The sequence below is a fragment of the Chrysoperla carnea genome, chromosome 5 (assembly GCF_905475395.1).
Source record: "Chrysoperla carnea chromosome 5, inChrCarn1.1, whole genome shotgun sequence".
Taxonomy (NCBI): Eukaryota; Metazoa; Arthropoda; class Insecta; order Neuroptera; family Chrysopidae; genus Chrysoperla; species Chrysoperla carnea.
The window spans coordinates 6,332,939-6,358,222 of NC_058341.1; the positions used below are offsets into that span (position 1 = coordinate 6,332,939).

Genomic DNA, 25,284 nt, shown 5'->3' on the forward strand with positions numbered 1-25,284 from the left:
AGCTTTTGGTCCAGAAAGGGTTGAAACAGGAATTTTTGATCTAGAGGGAGACAAACACAAATTTTTGGACTAAAAATTTCATAAATTTAATAGTATTTTGGTTGTATACAGATCCAGAATGAAGGGAGGAGGCAGCCGAACTGAAAGAGACGGTTTTCTTCTCGGCATGCCCATTGATATTTTCGATTAGCTAATAATAAAACAAAGTGACAAACTTTTTGTACAGTAACTTAAATATTACAATCCCAGTTTTAATTTGTTTTGGAAAAGTTTTTCTTTTGAAGTCCGTTTTCATTTTGTTAAAAGTTTTTTTTTTTATTTTGTGATTTTTAGTGAATCTAAAGTACACTAACTAATTTTGTCACTAAAAAAGATTCATCGAAATCGGTTGGCGTGATATTGAGTTATTCGCCCTCTTGTTGTGCATACTTAATGCAAATTTAAGACTTATGGTTTTCTCATGGATGCCGTTTTCAGAACTGGACAAAAAAGAAATGGGAACATACGGGAAACACTAGCTTTCAAATAGATAAAGAATCATCAAAATCGGTTCACCCTGTCGAAAGTTATAAGGTAAAATACAGTCGAATTGATAACCTCTTCCGTTTTTGTTTGAAATCGGTTAATAATAAGCTATATTATTCAATAGATTTTTATTGTTAGGCAATCTGTAACACATTAATGTAGTATATAAAGTGAGTTGGTATAACCACTGAAGGAGATCCTTGGAACAACATAAATACGTTAATGTAATGAAGGTTGCCTATTATATAAAAAAAAAGATTATGTTGACAAAACACAAGTCTTCGAGTAAATAGAAATAAACCATCGGAAAACGTGACGAAATATAATATGGGATGTTCATTTTCATATTAAAAAATTTTCAAATCAAACAGCGCATACTACAACCTGTTATTACAATCACTTGTGTCGTCGTCATTCGAGCTATATTCTATATTACTACTTTCCCTATTTCTCGACAGGCATTCCAGTCATACCTGTTGCATAGGTTATGTGAGGATATAAATATAACATATCCAAAACAATAGAGCTTATATATAAAAAAAAAACATTCACATTTCAATTTTGTTTGTGGAATTTTTATTAAGGATATATATTTTTTTATAATTTTATAAATATCTTACATTTTATAATACATAATATATCTTAATTATTAATTATCATGTATTTATAATTAATTATATACGCACACACCTGATAATAACATACAATAATAAAAAAAAAATTATATGACCACGCTAGATTGCCCAGAGGTTGACTTAAGTCAGTAAACAAAACGGTATTTTTATTGAAAAACGTCGATTATTTACTGTAATAAATTCAACTCATTGAGTACTAATAAAACAGTGATTTATTTTTTGTGTTTACAAGGTATCTTATTTTGTGTGGAAAAATTTTCGGGAAAATGTTGTTAACGTTAATTGAGTTAATTTTCGTTACGTACTGTTTAGTGTATTTAATCGGTTTTTTAATACTTGATTGTGATTTTTGGTTAGCATTTCTTGAATTGTTTGGAAATAATATAGGTAAGTAAGTTTTTATATCAAGAAACAAGGATTCATTTTTAAAAAAAATTGCGAAAATCCGGTTTTTTTCACTTGAAATTATTATCTTGACAATTTTTTCCAATGTCATTATCCTGATTTTTACAAGTTTTCATGCTCTAAAGTACAATACTGATTATAAATTCAATTGTTTGTATACCAGAACATTGATCTTTGAACCAATAAAAATTTTTTTTAAATATAAAGAGGCGTTCTCACCATCACGTATTTCCGCATTAGTTTACTGTCACGTCAAATTTAATAAAGCGGGATTTTTAAAAGTCGTTTTATATATTAAACCAAGTTGTGTAAAAGATTCGGCAAGGATTAAAAGGTTCTCTTCATTGGAAATTTGCCATCCGTTAATTCGATCGAATTTTATTATTCTTGCTGATTTTAAATAACTTTTTCCAAAGTCAGAATATTTCAAAACAGCTTAATTTTTTCTGTTAATTTTGATAATAGTCATTGATGGAAAAATATTAAGGTACCTCCAGCACGGTATTTGCAGTTATTATGCTAAAACTATGGTAAAACTCACTTTTCGATAGAGTAGGCCATAGGGCTTAGTATTAAATTGAAAAGTTTCAGAAATTTTGACCGTTTATAACACGAGATAATTAATGCCTAAGCTCCCAATTTCGACCAATTTACTCCAAATAAATATCTAGAAAACAAAACGACAAGCATCCTGCAACAAAGAAGATTCCCAAATACCTACGATATCATACGTCGGTTTTGTCGGTGGCAAACTTCCTGCAAAAATCCAATTTTCTTTAACTGAGAAACGTAAAAGTCGGAAACGTACGAATAACAAATTATTCTAGGAAGTTTTGAAACTTTCAAGAAATTTCTTGAACAATCGAGAATGGTTCAAAAAATAAGTCCAATTTATTAATTTAAGATCTAAATTGAATATTTTTGAACGTTTAATTTAAGTCATTTTCCAAAAAATTTGATTTACTTTTTTCTTTAGGTCATTTAAAGGGTCAAGTAGTTTGGATTACTGGAGCATCCAGTGGTATTGGAGAAGGTTTAGCAAAAGCCTTAACACGATATGGAGTTCGTGTTGCAATATCGGCTCGTCGAGTTGAAGAGCTAGAACGAGTTCAACGCGAATGCCTAGGTACAATATTCATAAAATCATTAAAATTTTTTTTAAAAATATATTTGAAAAGCTAAATTTTTTTTTTTATAGTGGGGTCTAAACTCTTATCAGAAAATGATATACTAATTGTTCCAATGGATATAACCAAAATCCATACACATCAAGAATGTTTGAATCGTGTATTGGCACATTTTGGAACTTTGGATATACTTGTTAATAATGCTGGACGATCACAAAGAGCAATTTGGCAGGATATTGAATTGGAAGTAGACCGTCAAATGTTTGAATTGAATGTATTTGGACCAGTATCGTTAACTCGTTTAGCGGTTAAATACTTTTTGCAAAAAGGAACAGGTCATGTAGCGGTTACATCAAGTATTGCAGGAGTAATTCCAGCACCATATTCAGCAACTTATACCGGCACTAAACATGCAATTAATGTACGTTCAAAATTTTCTTTTCTCAAGTTCTTGGTTTCTGCTTCGAGGGGAGTTGAAAAATATATTAGTTTTGACATTGAACTTCAGGAAGTTTGACTAAAATTTTCTAATTTACCTCATTTTGATCAAAATTGAAACTTTTTAGCCCTCTCCAAAACAGATTCAAGAAAATGATGGCACTATCTTACGGTCTATTAATTTGTTTATAAAATTATTATTTTTCCGTAGGGTTATTATGGAAGTTTACGTATTGAAAAAATGGATACGAAAATAACGGTATCAATCTTGTGTCCCGGACCCGTACACACAAATTTCTTATCAGAAAGTTTTACAACACGCCCTGGTGAAGTATTAGAACAATCAACATCTAGTACCGATAATCGTATGACAGCTGATCGTTGTGGATATTTATGTGGAATTGCTTTAGCAAATAAGGTTACTGAAGCTTGGATGGCGAAATTTCCTGTATTACCAATAACTTATGCATTTGTTTACTGGCCAAACTTTTGCAAATTGTAAGTATTAGAGTTTTCTGTTCCTCGCAAAATTAACTTATTGAAAATAGTGACCGAATATCACATTTTGTTATAATAAATATATATAAAACCCCCTTCCCCTTGGATGAATTCTGGACTCTACCTACCATTAAAATTTCCCCCGAACTTCCGAACTATTTCCATCCTTTTAATTTTCCTGGAACATATTCCAATGTCAATTGTAGCAATAAAAAATTTAATTTGTTTTTTCTTTTTTAATTTCAGGGTAATTAAATGTGTGGGTCCAAAAACATTCTTAAAATTACGGGATAGCAAAGATACGCTCAGCACTAACAATGCTGCACGTTAAATTCAATATAATATTTGTGATGAGCAAACATTTTTAAATGTGCGATAGAATTAGAGATTTGATGTCTCAATGTTTCAATGTCAATTAATTCAAAGTCAATATTGTAGTTTTAGCGGCCATATCGTCAAATAGATCTTGTAGACATAATAATTATATTAAGATTACTATATTTATAAAGCGCATTAAGATTAATCTTTCTTAACGCTATTTTTTTAAATAAAAATTTGGAGCAAATGATCAAATTTTGCAATATAATTAAAAATTTAAACAGTATACACAGCCCAGAGAAATTACATCAAAATTTAACTTTGGAAAAAAATTAGCTGGAAGGTAAAAGAATTGCCTAATTCTCTGGATTCAATACATATATGTCAATTAATAATCTTTGATTTTTGTCTACGGATCAATAAAATAATGCCTAGCGTATAATATTAAAAAGACATTTCTTCTATGATTATAAGATATTTTTTTCGAATAGACCGATATTTAGCACGAAAAATGTGTTGGGATTCTGATTCTGACTGACGCTACTAACATCAGTTTTTGGGATTCTGTCAAACAACAATTATAGTCTACTCAAAAGGTTTCTTTTCATAACGCTTGACACTGAGTTTGAGCTTCAAATTAGTTCATGTGGTAAGTTAAGACTATCTGGAAAAAACTTAGCAGTGTCTGATCCTTAAAAGCTGAACATAGTTTAGCTTTTTGACGCTGAACATAAATCTATATTTTTCAGCTCTGTGGAACCCTAATTTGATGCTAAATCCAGGTATCAAACGTCAACAAGAGGTTATACATCTTAATCCGATAATTTTTATTTATATTTCTTCGAAAATTATCGATTTATGAGCAAGAGCAAATGTTAAACAAAAATCTATGTAAATTAGATTCTAGACGCATTTTAAAATTTTATTCAAATCAAGGTAAAATGTCTAACACATATGGAAAAAAACGTTAATGAAAATTATAGGAGCAGGCTAGAAATATTGTTTGAAGGAATCCAAAGAAACGATTTGAGAGGCGTAAATATCGGTCTATAAATAATGTTGTTATGTAGTTTTAATTAATTGACTTTTTGTTAAATACTGTTTTAAATATTTAGGACTCATTCACGTCTAGGAAATTTATGAAATTTTTGCGTCCTAAATTAGCCATTCGAATTTATTCGTTTCTTTCTGAAACTATTAAAAAATGATTGCATTTGTACCTTCAACATTTAATTTTCTAAATATATGATTTGGGTGTGAATGAGTTCTTATCAACGTCAATTTATCATGGATTTATAATAACAAAATCTTTTTCCCCTACTAACTCAACGATAATTATCGTGAACGTCTTTTTTTACTATCCCCCCCCCATGATAATGGATTCCTCTGAGTCTAAGCCCACCCCTAATTCCATTCTGAGTAAGTTATTCCTTTTTCCTCTGTTTGTGTTATTATAATTCCCATGCAGTTTATATTAATATATAATATTCTTGTTGGCGTTCAGGAATCAGGTGAAGGTTTAATAAATCCATAAATACGGTAAAAAGTCCATATGTTCAAAAAATTTTTTAATAGGCTAGGAGATGACTGTCTATTATAAAATAGTCTAGATTTTGGAATGGCCAACGTATCTAACCACTTTTTCCTCCACGAAAACGTGGACATATCGTGTGATCCAAACATTAATATCTAGATTTCCTTAATATCTCTAATATCAACGCTTTAATAAAGATTAAGCTTCTTTTAAGCAGTCACCTCTTAGACTATGAGAAAGTTTTAACGTCTAATAAATTAAGTTGTTAATTTGTTTTGTTTTTGAAAAGTTTATATTATTAATTTATTTATAAAGCCATATAATATAATTTTAATACAAATTAAAAAAATAAAGCATTGGCTGCGTTCAGTCGAAGTGGGCGCTCGCTGTTTCTCAGTCGGCACCGGCACCCCCATATATCGATAATCCATTTTTTCTTAAGATACATGGGATGCCGATACTAACCGAGTGATAACCAAGCGCTCACTTGAACCAAACGCATTCATAACTATATTATACAAAGTTTTTATGTGTTTTAGATTTCTTTAAAAAAAAAATACTAGCACCCCATATATTGACAATCCAATTATCCCTTAAAATGCATGGGGTGCCAATATCAACCGAGTATTTATATTTTGAATGAAAATCGACATTTCCAATCGCAATTAACTTAAAAATAGAGAAATTTCCATAAAACTTTACAGATTTATATTATTTGCTTAGAATTTCTTGCCCTAGGATTATTGCAAAAATGTGTATCGTATAATTTCTTGGAGAAAAAAATTCGAAATCAGCTCACTCGATTTAGGTATGGTCAAATGTTTAAATAAATCCAACAAAAATTTTGTTCCCCAGTGTTATATTTTCTTGAATTGTTAAAATACAAGTATGCAGTCTATTTTTTATTCTAGGTCTATGGCCAATCGTAGTATTTCACAGTCCTAACTACGCCTCTGACTCTTGGCCTTAGATCTATTATGCCTATGGTAAGAATAATTAAAAAAATTGCTAAGGCCTAATTATCGGCATATATTAAAAAAAAAAATTAACAAATAATGTAATATTGTCTCCTAACTATTTCGTAGCATCACAAGGTGCGGTATTTATGCAGGATCACGACCTGTTTGTAACAATGTCAGAGCCTTTTGTAAATTTAAAACGGCCGTTTTATTATCATCATAATCCATAGCAGACGATGCAAATTTACAATATTTCTTAACTTTAGTGATTTGTTCGGCATTTAACGTTGGCAAATTATTACTATCTGCAGATGGTGTAACAGTCGGGACCGCTGGATTATTCTCCCAGGTGGATGATGGTGGAGCTACATATGGATGAAAACCTCCAGGTACAACACCAGCCGGTGGTGAATTTCTTGACGCTTGACCACCTGCTGGTGGACTGGAAGGTCGTTGTGGTATATTAATTGAAGGGGATGGCATCCCTCCTGGAGGTGCATTGAAACCAGCTGGTGGATTTTGATAATTGTTTTCTGAATCATTTCCATCAGCATCATTTTGATTATCGATACCACCCATCGGCCCGGGTATTGGACGTTCGCCATTTCGTAAACAATTATGTATATATGCTGCCTTCCATTTTGCATACTTTTGTTTTTCTAAAATGTCTTCTGGTAGTTCACCAAACACAACTAACACATCCATTACGATGCCACAAGTGTAAAATGCTTTTACCAAATTCCTAAAAAATTCGTTTATTTTTATTTTAAACAGTAAGTAGGATTTAAAAGTTACAATCGAAATCTGCATTCTGAAAGGGTTCGATTTCGGTATCGTTCCGTGTATAATAGTGTCTCGATAATCTGGACTCAATAAAAACCAGGGGCTTTCAGAAAAACCAGGGGATCTGTTCATATTACCGAGATTGTTTACGAATTTATAGCCAAAACTTTCAAAGTGAGATAGTTTTTTTTTTTTGTAATCCAAGTAAACATACTTATTAAAATTTTCAGCACGATCCTGTTCATCTGCAAACTTAAACATTTTCAAAACGTATTCTTCAATTGCAGCTTGTGCACACATATCATTCGTAATCGCTTCATTATTCGACAATTCCTTCTTTTTCGCTTCCAACCAATCCATTAAGGCACTTAATAAATTTGTTTCCTCTCGATTCTTACGACCAGCACTTAATTTGATTCCTACTTGTAATGCATGAAGTCGACCTATATTGAAATCATTGAAAATTAATTTTAAAATTTTTATTGGGAAATAACTTCTAGATATGCCCCTGAAATTATCAGCCGAAGTAGCTTAAGTCAAATAAGTGTACAGAAGAAGCCCGGGTAATTGGACAGACGGCCTCGTCGATTAAAAAAGGTCTGGAGTGTCATCAACTGATTGAAGATGCCAAGTTAAGAACTTTTAGTCTGTCAAGTTGATGGGAATTTTCTTCTGGTTTTCTTGGTATGTACTTGTTCTTCGAAGAGTACAGGTGATTGAACAGGCGGATTCGATCTCTAAGAAAGTGTCTAAAATCTCTTGACCTTGAATAAACCGATGAAATTCGACTTTTCTGCCTTTCAAAGTTAATGAGAATTATTTTTTTCTGGTTTCTATTGATTGCAGATGAATCCAGGTGATAGGACAGACAGACTCGACCTTTATTTTCTTTTATTACTTGGGCTGGTAGAATATCAGCCGCTGATAGTTTCAGGGGCATCTTCTAGATAACTTACACCAATATGATATTACAGGATTACGTTCATCGTGCTCGGCAGCTACCTTCAAGTAGTGCATAATTGGTTTCAACGATGCAGGGCATGGTGGAAAATTATTCGTGGCCATTTTCTTTTAATCTATAAAAAAAAATGATATCATCGTTATTAATCTTAATTCTAATTTTGGGTAAATTTTCATTTATTAAGGCCAGGAATTTGAATCGCTGTTGGTAAATTCGGGTTTAATAAGTTTTTCCTTTAGCAAAATTCCCATAGTGGGCTTGGAAAATTTGTAATTACCCCACAAACTTAAATTTGATTGATATCGAGTTGAACACGATTTAAATATGCAAAAATTGAATAAATCATTTGGGCTGACGCGGGATATCAAACAAGAGAAATCCCATTCGTTTTTCAAAGCCGAAAATTGACAAAGAAAATTTGACATATTTGACTATTGTATCAATAAGCACACACCTAATTTTCTTCGATGAAAAATTAGCAAACCAGAAATAATAAACTTTACGCTTAATCAAAATAAAATATACTAAAACTCTGCGATTTAAATAATAAATGACTCATTAGATAATTTTCCGTGTATTTATAAACAATTTTCCCAAAAAAAATTTATATTCACACAATGGCTGATCAGCAATTAACTGACAGTAGAAAAGTGAAACATTCTCAGAATAGGGATCAACATACTTTTAAAAAAAGAATTCCACCACGATTTCCAAAACGTGAAAACGATATTTATATTTCAAATAAATCAAATTTTAAGGTATGTACATTTCCCAGCATAAAAGAAATATGTGATTTTCTTTAATCATAAAAAATATAGGTTATATTCTCGAATTTTTTTTTTCTAGTCTCAATTTGAAAAATGTGAAAAACTTCTTGATGGAAATAATAATGAGATATTACTTCATGGTCTAGGAGCAGCAATTGATCGTACGATTAATCTGGCATTACGTTTAAAGGAAAAATTTATGGATACATGTGAAATTGACGTTAATACTAGCACTGTTTCATTACAAGGTATTTTTCGCTTTTTTTCTAAGTTTATTGTGACTTTTAAAATACTCTAATGTGTATCGCTTAGGTTTAATTAACGAAATAAAGAGATACCACTTTAGAAAATTGTTACGTCTTCGATTTCCATAAAACTCAGTATATCAGATAATTTTGTCCCCATTTTACACATTGAATTTAAAACTGCTATTTCACTGATCTACAAGTTGGCCATGCCTTTAATGGAGTCGTGTTAGCACAGGTCTGCGGGTTTTTAGCCCTTCCGTTTACCCTGTGATTGCGTTCATTCACTGATCTACAGGTTGGTCATGCCTTTAATGGGGTCGAGTTAGCAAAATGGTTATGAATTAAATTACAAAAATGGCGAATTTAATGACATAAAAATTTCATTTTTTAGACTTCATGATCTCGAAAACCAAACCAAAACTCGAAAATTAGTATTCTTCATTTTCGCTTGATTTAAGTGTGCTTGGCAATATTCTGTTGTCAAATCTTGGCGCCACAGTTATCGTACTTGAGCCCTTAAATCCTTATATGGGTAACAATTTACTTATATGCTTAGATTTAGATACATATTTAACCTATATATCAATTATAATCTACTAATCTTTATTCAAACAATTTTTTTGTTTGAATAGATTACTTTTTAATGAAAATTATTTTCATTTGACAACGGTGTCAAAAGGCGGATTGTCAGTATACTGGGCTACGTTCCGTTTTAACTAGTAACCAGTATAGCTCGCTATAAAGGAACGGCTTCACAGTATACTTAATAAATGTCATACCTTACAGGGGTCGCACTGTATATCGGAACATAACAGCCCATAATTTTTGTGAGACAAAATAAAGTTATTTAAGATCCTCTTCCAGGGGCTTCGGTTCCTCTAATTGTTTGCCATGAGTCTGTAGATTATTAATTCTAATTTAATATTTTGTAGATGATTTTGAACCAACAGACGATCATGTAGATTATGAAACACAAATACGTCAGAATTCCGCCATACATATACGAATTTATCGCACAAATCTTCCAACTGAATCAACATCTTCAACAACTCAACAACAATAAATAAATTATTGCGATTGAAACATCTTCAGAGTGTGGTAACAATGTTTTTAACAATTGAAGAGATTGTATTATGGTTACGTTTAAGTATATTTGAAATATGGATTCATTTAATATCGATAACAATTTTCTCAATATTATTACCATTAAAATTGGATAATTATTTAGATGAATATAATTGGTTTATAATTTTTATACCATTATATGTATGCGATATTTTAAACGCATATTTTAATGTTATCCTAGTGATACGATTATATTTGGAGAATTCATTTAAAGTGGCATTTGTACGTGCCTTCTCTTCATCTGCATACTTTATTTTACCGATTTTCTTTAAAATATTATTATGTAAGAAATTGGAAGGTGAACCGTTAGAATATTCTGAAGTGTTTGCAGCTTTGTTTGTTTTATTACAGCTGATGGCGATTAAAGCGTGTCAATTGAATAATCAATAGTTTTTAATTTTTTTTTTTTTTGTATGAATAAAGTAGTTTTTTTAATCTTTAATTTGTTTATTCCTTCACCAACTTCCAATTTATTAACCAGCAGGCGGTTTTTGATCCCTGAGACAAGATGGTGGGACCCTTATCCCCAGATCTGACTCACTCAGATTTGATTGTACTTTAAAAAAAACGAAAAAAATTTGGATTTTTAAATTACGTTTATTTATAAAAAAAAAAACTTTCTATTCTTTCATTTTAACAAAATATAAAAACAAAAATTAAATTAAATCTTCAAAAAAAATATGGAATTATGATTTTTCTGCAGTCGTGGTAACCGTTGACGACGGTTGTGCCGATGTGACAGTACTTGAAGGTGCAGGACGATCTGTTTGTTTATTTGCCTGCTGTTGGTTATGGTGTTGTTGTTGTTGTTGTTGATGCTGTTGGCGAGGAATATAAACACCTGGAATACGTGGTTGTCGCATTGGTCGTGGCATAAAACCTGGTGGTAATCGTGGTCTAAACATTGGTGCTGCTGCATGAGCTAAACCCATCCAATATTCAGGAGGAATTGGCATCTAAACGAAATAAAATTGATTAAAGAATTTTTAGAAAATTCTAAGCAACATTTCGAAAAAAATCAAATTATCGTGTATTCTGGGTACTAATTATTCTTAATATTGATTTATTCAAATTGAAGAAAAAAAAATTGTTGTCTCCTTTGAAAAAATCTTTTTATCGCACGAAATCGTATACGAATCCCTTTATTTTGAATATATTTTCGGCTGTCTCTCGATCAAGAGTGTCCAGTCGTTAAATAAACTGAATTTTTTACAAACGACCTTTTTGTTTCTTCTTAAATTGGAGCTGGAAGTGAAACAATTAATTATATACCTGATAGAATCCGTGATATGATGGATCCATGGGTACTGTCATAACGGGTAATTCGTTTCTAGGTGGAGTGTGATGTCTTCTAGGACTGGAACGTCTAAAATGTCAATTAAATTCAAGAAATATTAGATTTTAATCTTTTTTTATTCATGAATTTTTAGCGATTATAATTTCTGGAGGGTGAAAACAACTATAAATATTTACCTATCAGGACTTCGCCTACTACTATAATCACGTCCTTTATCAGAATGGTGTCCTCTGTAACGCTCTCGGTCACGTTCATATTCACGTCTACTTGAAGGACTTGGTCTTCGGCTACTACGACTCGGACTATACTTTCTGTTTGGGCTGTATCGCCTTGGACTGGTTCGTCGTCCGGGGCTGCTTGCTCGTTTACTTGGGCTACGTCTACTTGGACTCCGACCTGGACTATCTCGGCTACTACGTCGTTTCGGTGATCTATCATGTTTACTTGTCTCTGGTTTTGGGCTCCTTCTATGAACGCTTCCACTTCGTGATGGCTTATATCCCGATGAAGTCTTATGTGGTTCCGTTTCGGGAGAAGATCTTCTATATCGATGATGTGAAGTTGACGATTTATGTGGAGATCTACTTCGTGATGATCGACTACGACTGACAGAACGATGTCTCGAACGACTTCGATCACGATGCCGATGACTACTTGTATGGGCTGGACTTGTAGGCCGACGAGTTGAACGTATCGCTTCAGATGCACTTATTAATTCTGGACTACGAGAATTTCTAATTGAAACTCGTCTAAAATCTGGTAGTTGATTTACTAGGACATTAGCAAATATTGGTTTTGATCCTTCACCTAAAAAAATTACGAAATTTGTGTTTTTTTCACCTGATTTTTTTAGGTTTATTATCTATTCGAAATTAAAATTTTTAAAAATGGTTCTAAATTTGAAATAAATAAACCATTTTCTTAGAAATTTATTTATCATAAAAATAATAATACTAATTAAGCTAGGATCAATTTTGTCAACTAGTTTTTCACCAGATTTTTCGTTTTTCTATTCAAAATTTTCATACTATTTGTAAATCAAAATTTTAGAAAATAGTTCAAATAAAAATTAAGGAAAGTAAATTATTTCCCTAAATAATATTTTTTCATTTATAAATTTTGTAAGTTTAATACTTCTAAAATTATGAATTCAAAATTGAACGATTTTAACAAATATTTATTCGAAAATTTCAATAATTTTTTGAAATTTTTAAGTCATTTAGCGACTTTTCTTAAAACTGCTCTTAGAATGTCAAGAAGAAAACCAAATTAAAGTATTTTTTACGTAGATTACCAATTTGTTGCCGGAGATGGTGAAAAATAAACAGTTTTTCTTTAATTAACGAGAATAGCGTATTTTCTCCAATAGTGTTTTTGCATCAATAAATATATTCATACGAGTTTAGGATTCCGTACCAGAAAAATTTGTTGGGGGTTTTTTGAATTTCAATTGTACATTTTAAGCATATTTAATAATAAATAAGGTAATTAACTCGTGATGACGAGGAGGAGACAATGTCTCATCTTCTCTGTCACTGCCCAGCTCTTGTCATGAGGAGATGGACTTCCTTGAGCCAGCCTCTCTTTGACGACCTCTCCGACCTAAAGTCAGTCAACGTCAAAGCCCTCCTGCTGTTCTTAAACAGCTCCAAATGGTTCATGGAGTAGTGGCCGGGGATGTACCAACCCATTTGCGGTATCACAACGGACCCTATGGTCTAAGTGTGTCCCACCCCAGGACAGCCACTCTAGGAATAAAATAACTTTTATTGATAATCAAAATTTATAATTTTCGATAAGAAAAACTGTTAATTTTTCACCATCCCCACTAAAGTATGAATTTAATAAGAGATTTTTTGAAAATTTTAAAATTAGTACTACTTATTATTGAAATTGAAAAATTCTAGTAAAAATATTCTTCTTATTTCTTGAATCTTCTTTGCTGATTTCTTCATATTCAGGAACAATTATGAATTTTAATTAATTTAAAAAAAAAGAATTGAAAATTAGCATGCAATTTAAAGAAAAATTTTTTCTTCAGTGTATTATCTTCGATCTTCTTGGAAAATTTTCTTATTCGAATGTTAGTAAAGTTAAAAAAAACAAATTCTACAAATTAATTAATGAAAATAGAAGAATTATTACCATAATTTATTTCACCGATATTTGAGCTTCAATTATTTTTCTGTTTTCTTTCTTGATCTTCATTTATTCTTCAATTTTCTAATCTTCATTTCTTTCTACAATCTTCATTTGTCTTCTTTGCAGCATCATTAGATAATAATTAAGTAACTATAATCTGTGATTGATCTTTAGAAAATATTACATTTTGAATTTTTATTAAAAAAATAATAATCCAATTTGAAAATTAACATAAAATGATTGAAAAATTACCCGGTCGCCGATAAACTGTAAATAATTCTGGATCACCCAAATCATACTGTAATGGTGGTTGAGGACATTCCACTGGTGATGAAATACCATCAATATTTACTTCAATTTTCTTTAATTCTGATTGACATATTGGTACTGGACCATAAGACATTAAATAATCATCTTTTACACGCCTGATAAAAACAAAAAAAATGTATTAACGAAACTATGAAATGTTTTTATGAGATACCACTTACCTTTCTTCATTTTTACGCATTTCTTTATCGGACATTTTCGAACTGCGTTCAGGTGAATTATTTTTTGATCTATACATTATTTAAAACTAATTTTTTTTTCTTCAAAAACTATAAATTTTTATTTGTTTATGTCCATGTGAATTTATTCTAGAAATTCAAAATGGCTGCTGATGAACTGTCATATGTTTTTACGATTGTGTGTTGTTTAGAGTGCATTCTTTTATCTTTTTTTGTTTCATACAGTTAGAATGAGATAAACCCGTGGTACAGCGAATATATTTCTGGCATGAATTATTTTAAATTTACCACGAATATTCTAATAAAAAATTATTTATCCAGAAAGTAGTTATCTCCCACGATGATAACTGTAATATATAAATAATTCTCCCATGAAGGACTGACTGTCTGCAAACTGCATATCCAAGACACAATAATTTTTTTTTCGAAAAACGTTGGATTTTTTTTTTAAAGAGTTTTGGGTCCATATGCAAATTTCAATACACTTTCTGCGGTTTTAAAAACACACTTTGCCACAAATATCACAGATGTGGCATACTAACTAAAATGCAACAACCTGCTATGTCTACATCGATCCATAAATGATCTAAGGTCCATAATAATAGCGATCAAATACCGTTAACACATCAATGATTTTTTTAATTACACCAAAATAATTAATAATATGTTTATAAAATTGTAATAATATGCTTTCTGCACATTTTACGCACAATTAAAAGCAGAATAATTTTCCAAAATTGAGTCTTTCATTATTATATTATCTGAAAATGATTTCCCTGGCTAAAAATCAGAAAATTAAATTTGCAAATACATGGATTTTAAATTTATTTTTATATTAGGATACTATAGTAGACATATAACCGATTCGCTGCGAAATTTCAACTTTTAAAACAATCTGTACTGCGTTACTTCATTTCCCTTACCCTCATTTATGCTCCCTTTTTTTTTCAATATCATAGGTTTTAATTTTTGGTCGAAACCCTATTTTATATGCTACTCGCGGATAATGTAGCCTTATATTGGTGAAAGAATTTTTTTAAATCGGTCCAGTAGTTTTTGAGTTTATCCTTTTGAAACAAACAAAAAATCAAATCTTCCTTCTTTATAATATTAGTGTGGATGTAGATTGCATGCATTTATGATTTGGAAAAAAAAAATAGCGAAATAGATTTATGCAGGAACTTAACTAGTAAGTTCGATGATTCTCGTATACTCACGGTATCACTGCGAACGTATTTGGCCACCAGCAGGGAGAATTTTTGAGTTATGGCCATATTTTGACTGAAAACAGCCAAGGATATCTTTCATACGGGTCTTATGGACAGTAACTGTGCTAAACATTTCCTGACAGAAATTAATAATATATTGTCCATATATAATAATTCTTAGACGAAGACTATTATAAGGCAATAATTCTGGGTATGAATTGTAAAAGATCGCTTCTTCTGGGACATTCAGTACATTGATGATAATATGCGTGTAATAGCTCATGTACGATGCGCGATGTACGCGAACGGTGCACGTATTCACCATCTAACCACGTGACCCTCCTATGACTTTATTTTGGATTGAATAACTATAAATTCGTGCCCTTCATACGACACTCGTAAACTAGAAACCGTACGGACAAGTTGTGCATTCAGTGTAATAAATTGTTCTAACAAATATCAGGTAATTATATAAACATTTTTTTAACTTAATTTAAATAAATTATTAATAATTAATTATTTGCATTTTGTCATAATTTTCAAGTAATTAAATTTTTTGTTTTTAAAGTTGTATTAGAATCAAATAGAATTGTTTGATTTAGATGTCCTTCATTTGACCTTTAAGCCGGGTTTGATTTTTTTTATTTATTTATTAAAGCTTTGGAATTAATTAATCTTGTTTATGCGATTATTTAAACAATTGGATATTGAATTAATTAAACCGGCATAAATTGAAACGATTGATTATTAATCTTACGAAGAAAAATAAGTTCCACACCTTTTTACTTGTTCTCACTTGCATCTAATTATTATTTCTTTAATTCAGTTATTATTAAAATCTTTTTAATTATTTCGAGGAAATAGGATCCACACTAATTTATAATCATGGGGAAAAAGCTGTTACGTATTGCTAATTATCTCTTGACTATAATTATTTAATGATTATGACATCCTTGGGATGTTGGATCAATCGTTATTAAAACCCACTAAAAACAATTTTATACTCCTATTTGCAAATTTAAGTTATTTACTTAACTATATTCCCAACCAGGAAAAATTGGGAATGGTCAGGGATTTCTCAGATATTTTCAAAAATTTCTTTCAAATATCATTTCCCAGATTGATTTCAAAAAATTTATGTCTAATAGATAAATGTACTCGAAATTTCGTGATTTAATTACTGTATAACATCTAATTGTGGTAATTTTGTTTCAGATACCAATCATGAGTAAAATTGGAATTAACGGTTTCGGACGTATCGGACGTCTTGTATTACGTGCTTCAGTAGAACGTGGCGCAGAAGTTGTTGCCATCAATGATCCCTTCATCGGTTTGGATTATATGGTATACTTATTCAAATACGATTCCACACATGGTATCTTCAAGGGTGATGTTAAAGCTGAAGGTGGTAAACTCGTTGTAAATGGAAAAGCAATTGAAGTATTCTCTGAAAGAGATCCAAAGGTATTATCAAGTTTTTACCTCCTGCCTGGACTTATAAAAAAACTAGTACTAATACAAAAATATCCTTTTTACAGGCAATTCCATGGGGAAAAGCTGGTGCTTTATACGTCGTTGAATCCACTGGTGTATTCACAACAATCGACAAAGCTTCTGCCCATTTAGAAGGTGGTGCCAAGAAAGTAATCATTTCAGCACCATCAGCTGACGCACCAATGTTCGTATGTGGTGTCAACTTAGAAGCATACGATCCAAGTTTAAAAGTCATCTCAAACGCTAGTTGCACAACCAATTGTTTGGCTCCATTAGCCAAAGTTATCAACGATAACTTTGAAATTATTGAAGGTTTAATGACCACCGTACATGCCACAACTGCCACACAAAAGACTGTTGACGGTCCATCTGGTAAATTGTGGCGTGATGGACGTGGTGCCGGACAAAATATCATTCCAGCTTCAACTGGTGCTGCCAAAGCTGTTGGTAAAGTAATTCCCGCATTGAATGGTAAACTTACCGGTATGGCTTTCCGTGTACCAGTACCAAATGTATCCGTTGTTGATTTAACTGTACGTTTGGGTAAACCAGCCACCATGGATGAAATTAAAGCTAAAGTTAAGGAAGCCGCTGATGGTCCATTGAAGGGTATCTTAGGTTATACAGAAGATGAAGTTGTATCATGTGATTTTATTGGTGACAATCGATCAAGTATCTTCGATGCCACCGCTGGAATTTCATTAAACAACAATTTCGTTAAGTTAATCTCATGGTACGATAACGAATACGGTTATTCAAGTCGAGTTATTGATTTAATTAAATACATTCAAACCAAGGATAACTAAGGGGATAATATTTATTCATTATTTTTTGTGCGTAAATATACATACGCACATGTTGGTATTTCATAATAAAACCTGTTTATGTAACCAATTCGAAACAAAACAAGTAATTCATCCATGATCTAGAAAAAATATTTACTGAGACTAATACTAGTCAAAATAAAAAAAAACTAATTGCAATCCACAAAACAATAATTTTATTCATGATTTTTATAAAAAATGCAATTAATTTAAAAAGATTTTTAGAAAAACAAAAAATTTAATAAATTTTTAAAAAACGTAAATTTTATTTTTATTTTTGCCTTTGTATGTCTATGTTTACCTTTTTAATAAAGGTTTTAACTTTTCTGGAAAAGTAGTTGAAAATGAGGAAAAACAATCAAATCGACTAGCTATCTGGAAATTTCTTATCAATAAGCACCATTTTGGGACGAACCTGATATCCACTTCTCGAAAAATTATGATTAACGTCTTATTTGATACGGAATCGGAACTATGTTGAGAAACTTTTCAGACACAAATGATTTTTGTTGGGGGTAAAAATTACAAATGTTATAAACAATTTAATAACAAGTGAAAACAAACAATTGACTGAGTTAATTGTTGAAATATCAAGTATAGACAAAGATAGCCACACACATGTAACTGATATTCCCATATAATACATTTTAGGCGCTATTTTCATTTTCAAGTTTAAACGGTTAAAGTTAAAGCTTATAAAAATCGACTAAACTTGCTTTGGAGTCCATCAGTAAACATTATCATTGATAAAATAAAGTTGACTCGATCAATAAGTTACCGAGTCGTGTCTAAAAGAGTGAGGGATGTCGAGAATGCCCCATAAAGTTGTTAGGCCAGGTATAATTAAGCCACTCACCAATTTCAAGCGGAATATTTGTCGATGACAATATATGCACAGAATTATGAGCTTAGATCATCTATTTAAAGATTATTAAGTGAACAACAGTGCTTGCCCTAACTGGAAAAGGCCTGCGGGAACTCAAATAGTATAAGAGCTAGCAACGTTACAAGAAAATTGATTCCAACACAGCTGGATTTGGATATTTCCTTTCGTATTAAAAATTTGGTAAGAATGAAGTATATTTGACATCTGAGTTCCAGAAAAAAGTTGCGAAAAACGTATATTTTAAAATCATTTTTTATGTCTTTTAAGCAATAAAAATTATAATTGCCCGACAGTTTTACCGCTGCTAACATCGTGCCAAATATTATTCTAATAATTAAAATAAAAATGTTTTGAAATCATTTTAACGTGACTGTAATATTAATATGACCTAGTTTTATAATTAAATAATGTAATTTTAAATTGCCAGAACGAATTTTGGCTGGTTTACTATAGCACGCATTCAGCGATAACAATAACCGCTCTTAGGTGCAAAACGTACTTCATCTCTAAGTTTAATAACGAAAGAAATATCTGAAATTCAGCCGTCTTAAAATAAACTTTTGAAAACGTTGCCAGTTCTCGTACCAAAAGGAGAAATCCCAAAAAAATTTATGAAGTGATTGACAATTTACGTATAATATGCCAAAAAATTATAGCCCCTTAAAAAGAAAACATTCATACAAAGCCAAAAAACGCCATAATTTTTCGATTCCTATATTTTCTGACAATCAACACGTTAATAGTTCCTTAATTTTTTTGGTAAAATGTATAACCTCTGTACATTTATATTTCCGCCAATTTCATACTTCCTGAATTTGATCTACAACGGCGGATATGTAAACAAAATTCAATTGTTATTGTTAGATATAAGCAGAATATTCAGTGATTGAAACTTGAATTTATCGTAAGTAAAATTTTTACTTAATTCAACATCTAAATGAATTTAATTAAATTTACCTAATTATTTTTTAGAAATAGAAAATAACACAATATGAATTTAAGTCTTCAACGACGTTTAGCCTCGGCCGTAATGCGTTGCGGTCAAGGTAAAGTTTGGCTTGATCCAAATGAAACGAATCAAATTGCCAATGTAAATTCACGTATGAAGATCCGACAATTAATTAAAGATGGTTTAATAATAAAGAAACCGGTAGCAGTTCATTCACGGAGTCATATACGTCAACGGAAAATCGCTAAATTAAAAGGACGTTATCGTGGTTTTGGTAAACGTAAAGGTACAATGAATGCACGTATGCATCGTGACGTATTATGGTGTACACGTATGCGGGTATTACGTAATTTATTGAAAAAGTATCGGGAAAAGAAGAAAATTGATAAACATTTGTATCATAAATTATACTTGCAGGTGAAAGGTAATTATAATTTCGTTATTTTTTTGTGGAGTCATCGGCAAGATCGATGGTTCCCCAATAGCGCATATTCACGGGAAAGTGATTTTCTGTCTCTTACCGTCTAGGATCTAAATTGGCTATTAATGAAATTCGAAGAACTAGGCCAAACCTGATGTCAGAACATGATGTACCTCATCAAATTCTACAATTTTTGTTGAGGTCATTTTTTAATAGATGGCCCCGCTGGCGAGATTTTCAGATGCATATAGATTAAAATGGTCCATTCTGTATATACAAATCGATCGGAAATTCTATTTTTTCTCTAAAATGCGTATAGATTTCGAGTAAATTGCAAAAAATTGTGGGAAAACGTGGAAAATCGTTGATTTTTTTAAAATTTGACATAGGTGGCATTACTGTACCCAAAACATCAGTATTTCATATAAAATTTCATCTAACTACCCATATCCTCCCAATATGGGTAGTCCACGTCAAAGAGATAACTGACAATGACACCCTCTCTCCTCTCGAACCGCCCATGATTGTACAATTTTTTTGTAATTTTAAATTTTGACAACCGCTAATCTATTTCGATTTCCTATAGGTAATATATTCAAAAATCGCCGTGTACTTATTGAACATATACACAAGAAGAAAGCGGAGCAAGCCCGTACAAAGATGTTACGTGATCAAACTGAAGCGTATCGTGCACGTGCTAAAGAAGCGCGTCGACGACGTGCCGAACGTATAAATGCTAAAAAAATTGCAATTCAAATGGGTACACCTGAAAAACAATCGTAAACTTAATACTTAATTTAATTAAGAAAGACAATTTTGAAAAACAAAAATGTAAAAATTTATTCATAAAAAATATTTAAAACAAATTTTTTGTTAATAATTACAAATAATTTACAAGTATGGGTTAAAGTCTTCTAATAAACATTCTTTTTGAAATTTTGATTTAAAATTATCAATATTCAGTCTTCAAGATAAATCTTCATCAAAATTTTTGAAAATATTTTGAACGATATAACTTATTTTATTCTACAATTTCAACCCTGAAAAAAATAAAAAGGAAATTTATTTTACATCTATAAATATATAGGAGACTTTCTATAGATATAGATAGATAGATAGATAGATAGATAGTCACTCATCACGATATCTCTGGAACTATAAGACCTAGAGACTTGAAATTTGGGAGGAATATTCCTTTTGCCAAGTAGAGGTCAGCTAAGAACGGATTTTATGAAATTCCACCCACAAGGGGGGTTGCGGGGATGTTCATGAATAAAAAATTCATATTTTTCAATTATGGCTTTTAATAGTTCAAAACTTGGTCAGAATGTTTTAAATTACATTTAGAAATTTTTTTAACCTTCGGAGGGTAGAAAGGTGTAGCGAGAAAGTGGGAAGGAAATATCGAATATTTACAAATATACCTAAGTGGGGTATCAAATAAAAGAGCATGACGTGTACATTACAAAAATGTTATCCAACGCAAGGAAATGTGTAGGGAGAGGTGCAAGTGGGGATGTTGCCCAGCAAAGCGGGCGGGTAACAGCTAGTAACTTTATATGCGGATCTAGGATCGGGTATAGTCGATTTCAGAACGGCTAGAAACTTGAAACATTTTTCCGCAAATCGTATAGTTTAGGCGAAAATGGACTGAAAAATTTTATTCAAAATTGTTTTTTCTTATCACAATTGTTATTACGTACATTACAAAAGCCCGTCTTTGTTTAAATTGAATGGAGAAACGTGCAAAAAGCTCAATTATTGTCTAAACTATTCGATTTACAAAAAAATGTTGCAAGCAAAAAGTGTTTGCGCTTTTAAGAAGAACAACTTTCTAATTTAAAGTGTTCATCTAATGTTTGCCAGTTATGAATTAGAGGGGGTTTTAATTGAACCGGGAAACTTAGATCGAATTCAATAAGATGTGTAACTTTGAAATTAACAATTTTCGTTTGAAACATTTCACCCTGTATATACTTACTAAGTTTTAAACATTCTCAATATTGATAACATAGTTTCAGCTTTAAACGGACAACTAGCGTATTGATTTTGACAATCTTTAATATTGTTTTTTCTCTTTCCAATTTTTATGGCTTTCTGTAATTCCATACTTGGCCAATATCGATTATTCGCAGTTAAACTGAAAAACAAATTTTATTTTTAAGTCTTAGGTCATTAATATTTATGTCAAAATTTACCTAATCACTCTCATAATAGCATTTTCTTCGGCATTCCATTGTGTACGATTCATTGCAGCTATTTGACAAACAAAACTTTTCACGCATTGTTTTGGATCTTGTTCTAATATACCAGCTAAACTTTGATCCAAAAAGCTCATCTAAAATTAAAAATAATTATCTTAAATCGATAGTTTAGTTAAATTTTTTCAAAACAGTTCTTAGTTCAATTTCATTGTTTTGGAAATTTTTTTTCAATCATAAATGAGGACAAATATTTCTTAAACCATTTTACCTTGAAATAAATTTCGATTTTTTGCCCCAATTTCCTAGATCAGTTTTTTGTATTTTATAAAGACGTATTTCGACTACCAAGTAGTCATCATCAGTAAGAATTAGCTAATCATGATTACTCTTATTATGAATGTTACTCTTTGCTAATTTGGTGGCGGAGTGCAGTCCAAATTTACTCTTTGTGTATGTATAGGATAGGCAATTATTTGACCTGTTTGTATTATTAGTTGCCTATCATAAATAATTTAAAGTTGTGTACAAACCAAAAATATTTTAAACTTTTTAGTCCTTTTGAACTTTGAACTAGCATTATCATGAAATTACATCTTAATTGATTTCCTCAATATCAATTTTTAATAAAATTATGCCTTACATTTTCGTCAATCCCATGTCCAATAAATGGTACCGCAAACGACATATTCCGTTGTGTCATACTATAATTATCATACATATTTAAATCACGTTTGAGTCGTAACAACGAGCGCGCCGACTGAAATCCTTTTCGTATTTTATTAAAATCTGTTGCTAACGTATGTAACATCCACATACCACATAAACCAACCGCAGCCAATATTAAAAATCGTAATAAATGTCCACCAGCTTTCACTGTACCAATTCCCAATAAAATTAATATTAGGGATAACCATCCCTTCACGTGATTATTTTGATTATTCATTTTCTATATAACATATACCAATTACAGTAAAACTACATAACAAACATTACGTAATATTTTAAACGGGTTAATATTTCACGCACAATAATTTTTGTGTAAACTAAAATCTTATGAAATTACTTCATCCTATTTATAAATTTTTTACGGATTTGGGGTTTGGTAGAGATGACCCCACGCACAAATTCTTAGTGCCTAGTGGGAATGAGGAAGGAAAAATGATTTAATTTTTAAAGTCATAAGATTTAAGTATATCGTATTATTGTCTTTTAAATTTATGCCTGATTCACATGTAGCAATGATAATTACCCCAAGCGATTCTTGAAATATTTTTTGGAGAGCGAAACTTTTCATGGATATTATTTGAGTAATTATAATTTTATACTACTCATGCTCTTATAGTCTAAGATCCGAATTCAGCTCGACTTTCACCCATCTGCTTTCCGAATGAAAGTTAATGTTAGCAAATAGCAATAGATTGTCTAAAAAAAATATGGTCAAGACTACCTTTAGTAAAAATACTAAGAGTAAAATTTTTTGGAACTTTTCAATGACTTGCTTGTCTTACGTCTTTTGGTTAAGTACGTTTTGCGAGCTTAGGGTTCAGTACCCGAAAAAGTTCTCGAGATTGTTTAAAATTTTGTAAATTTTACTTGTTTAAAAAAAAAAAAGAAAGCATTAATGTGACATGTGAAACAGGCATAAAAAAGCAGTTGAACAAGATTCGATATATTTTATTATGGATCATATTTGTACGATAATAAGAAATTACATTAATTTTTTTAATAAATATAATTTCTTTCTTGTTATTCAAATGGACATACATTTCTGTTTTGTTATTTTTAAAGGGGAAAGTGAGCTGTTCATTTTATTCTCAAAAGATATATTTTATTTGAGTGTTGTCTCAATTAAAACAAAAATATTTTTTAAAAAATGGTACTGATTTAAAAAAATCCATGCATTTAAAAGTAAAAAATAATTTTCTTAGGTTTTTTAACTTGCTGAGGTCTAATGAATTATTATTTTTAGTACAATTATTTGAAGCAAAACATTTTTATAGCAAAAAGAAGAAAGAAGATAAATTTGAAGTAAATTTTATTTTCTAAAAATTTGGTTCAATTATGTACTCCTGTCTCATTTTATTTGGCATCTGTAATCGGAGACACCGTGAATACTTAAAAACAGTGGACCTTTCTTTTTTGAAGACGGTTAATAATAAAAAGTTGCTTCATTTAAATTTATTGCATATAGCAAAAATTTAAATATTTTTATTATTTTTTATTCTCAGAATTTTTGAATAATTAAGATTATATAACAATCTTGCTTTTTTGAACATCTGATTAAAATCATGATTGTTTAATGATTATTAAAGATATCTGATAGCGAGAAATCATATATATGTTCTCGTAGCAAATTCTATCAAAAGGGGCTTTTTTAAATCTTCGTGAATTTACCGTCTATTTCTGCACAGTCGGCTACAGCCGCCTGAACTTAAAGGATCCTTTCGCCTCCCATGTTAATTAAAAAATATTAGATTATACATGGTAAAATAATTTTTTTTATAATAGGTTAAGTCTTAATCTAAAATAGTTTTTCGAAATATTCCGGTACTCATTTATTTTTTTCTAATACTGGCGAGTTAAACTCCTTAATAAAGAAAATTGTGTAAAAACTAAGCAAGTTTTGATCTAGGAAGAAATATGTAAGCTCATAAATAAAACGTGAACAATTATAAAAATTTAAAAAAATTTATTGCAATAAAATCCATGATACAAGCAAAGAAATAATTATGTAATAAATAATGTAAATACAAGTTTATTAAATATTCGCGCATATAAATTACTTTGAATGGATGACAAATGTAATTTAAAAATGACTCGACCAATGGAGAAAGTATCTTTTATATCAATTTATTATTAAATTGAATCAGTTAATTTATTTGAGATAATATAAAAGAAATTGATTATATAATTGTTAAAGAATGATTTACAATGGTTGGTCCTAACATCACCAGTTTAATTTTTTTTTAAATACTTTTGGTAGAACATGAGAGTGAATATTTTAAATTCCGGAACATCATGCATCAACAA

The 25,284-nt window shown here is 30.7% G+C and overlaps 7 protein-coding genes across 8 annotated transcripts; 5 read left to right on the plus strand and 2 right to left on the minus strand.

Moving 5' to 3' along the window:
- The first annotated feature begins 1,236 nt into the window (after positions 1-1,236).
- Positions 1,237-4,176, plus strand: LOC123301748 (dehydrogenase/reductase SDR family member 7). Its single transcript, XM_044884632.1, has 5 exons — positions 1,237-1,547; positions 2,542-2,691; positions 2,764-3,113; positions 3,342-3,628; positions 3,875-4,176. The coding sequence occupies exons 1-5, from the start codon at positions 1,427-1,429 to the stop codon at positions 3,957-3,959; spliced, it is 993 nt and encodes a 330-aa protein (XP_044740567.1). The 5' UTR covers positions 1,237-1,426; the 3' UTR covers positions 3,960-4,176.
- Positions 4,177-6,322: 2,146 nt separating this feature from the next.
- Positions 6,323-8,799, minus strand: LOC123301749 (vacuolar protein sorting-associated protein VTA1 homolog). Of its 2 annotated transcripts, none has more exons than XM_044884633.1 (4): positions 8,638-8,799; positions 8,179-8,298; positions 7,437-7,665; positions 6,323-7,181 (listed from the first exon to the last, which is right to left on the minus strand). In XM_044884633.1, exons 2-4 carry the CDS (start codon positions 8,285-8,287, stop codon positions 6,584-6,586), a joined length of 936 nt encoding a protein of 311 aa, XP_044740568.1. In that variant the 5' UTR covers positions 8,288-8,298; positions 8,638-8,799; the 3' UTR covers positions 6,323-6,583. The 2 variants fall into 2 exon arrangements, with proteins under 2 accessions (XP_044740568.1, XP_044740569.1); XM_044884634.1 differs by lacking the exon at positions 8,638-8,799 and adding an exon at positions 8,461-8,483.
- LOC123301750 (ribonuclease P protein subunit p20) lies at positions 8,705-10,360 on the plus strand. The gene is made up of 3 exons (XM_044884636.1): positions 8,705-8,941; positions 9,030-9,198; positions 10,131-10,360. The coding sequence occupies exons 1-3, from the start codon at positions 8,801-8,803 to the stop codon at positions 10,259-10,261; spliced, it is 441 nt and encodes a 146-aa protein (XP_044740571.1). The 5' UTR covers positions 8,705-8,800; the 3' UTR covers positions 10,262-10,360.
- Positions 10,303-10,740, plus strand: LOC123301751 (transmembrane protein 203). The gene has a single exon (XM_044884637.1). The coding sequence runs from the start codon at positions 10,303-10,305 to the stop codon at positions 10,711-10,713; it is 411 nt and encodes a 136-aa protein (XP_044740572.1). The 3' UTR covers positions 10,714-10,740.
- A 239-nt stretch (positions 10,741-10,979) lies between these two features.
- On the minus strand, positions 10,980-14,400 carry LOC123301752 (serine/arginine repetitive matrix protein 1-like). Its single transcript, XM_044884638.1, has 5 exons — positions 14,251-14,400; positions 14,015-14,187; positions 11,797-12,427; positions 11,596-11,689; positions 10,980-11,279 (listed from the first exon to the last, which is right to left on the minus strand). Exons 1-5 carry the CDS (start codon positions 14,325-14,327, stop codon positions 11,010-11,012), a joined length of 1,245 nt encoding a protein of 414 aa, XP_044740573.1. The 5' UTR covers positions 14,328-14,400; the 3' UTR covers positions 10,980-11,009.
- Positions 14,401-15,794: 1,394 nt separating this feature from the next.
- Positions 15,795-17,952, plus strand: LOC123301753 (glyceraldehyde-3-phosphate dehydrogenase 2-like). Its single transcript, XM_044884639.1, has 3 exons — positions 15,795-15,939; positions 16,692-16,940; positions 17,015-17,952. Exons 2-3 carry the CDS (start codon positions 16,701-16,703, stop codon positions 17,774-17,776), a joined length of 1,002 nt encoding a protein of 333 aa, XP_044740574.1. The 5' UTR covers positions 15,795-15,939; positions 16,692-16,700; the 3' UTR covers positions 17,777-17,952.
- Positions 17,953-19,499: 1,547 nt separating this feature from the next.
- LOC123301754 (60S ribosomal protein L19-like) lies at positions 19,500-20,852 on the plus strand. The gene is made up of 3 exons (XM_044884640.1): positions 19,500-19,584; positions 19,653-20,053; positions 20,637-20,852. The coding sequence occupies exons 2-3, from the start codon at positions 19,672-19,674 to the stop codon at positions 20,831-20,833; spliced, it is 579 nt and encodes a 192-aa protein (XP_044740575.1). The 5' UTR covers positions 19,500-19,584; positions 19,653-19,671; the 3' UTR covers positions 20,834-20,852.
- Positions 20,853-25,284: the final 4,432 nt, after the last annotated feature.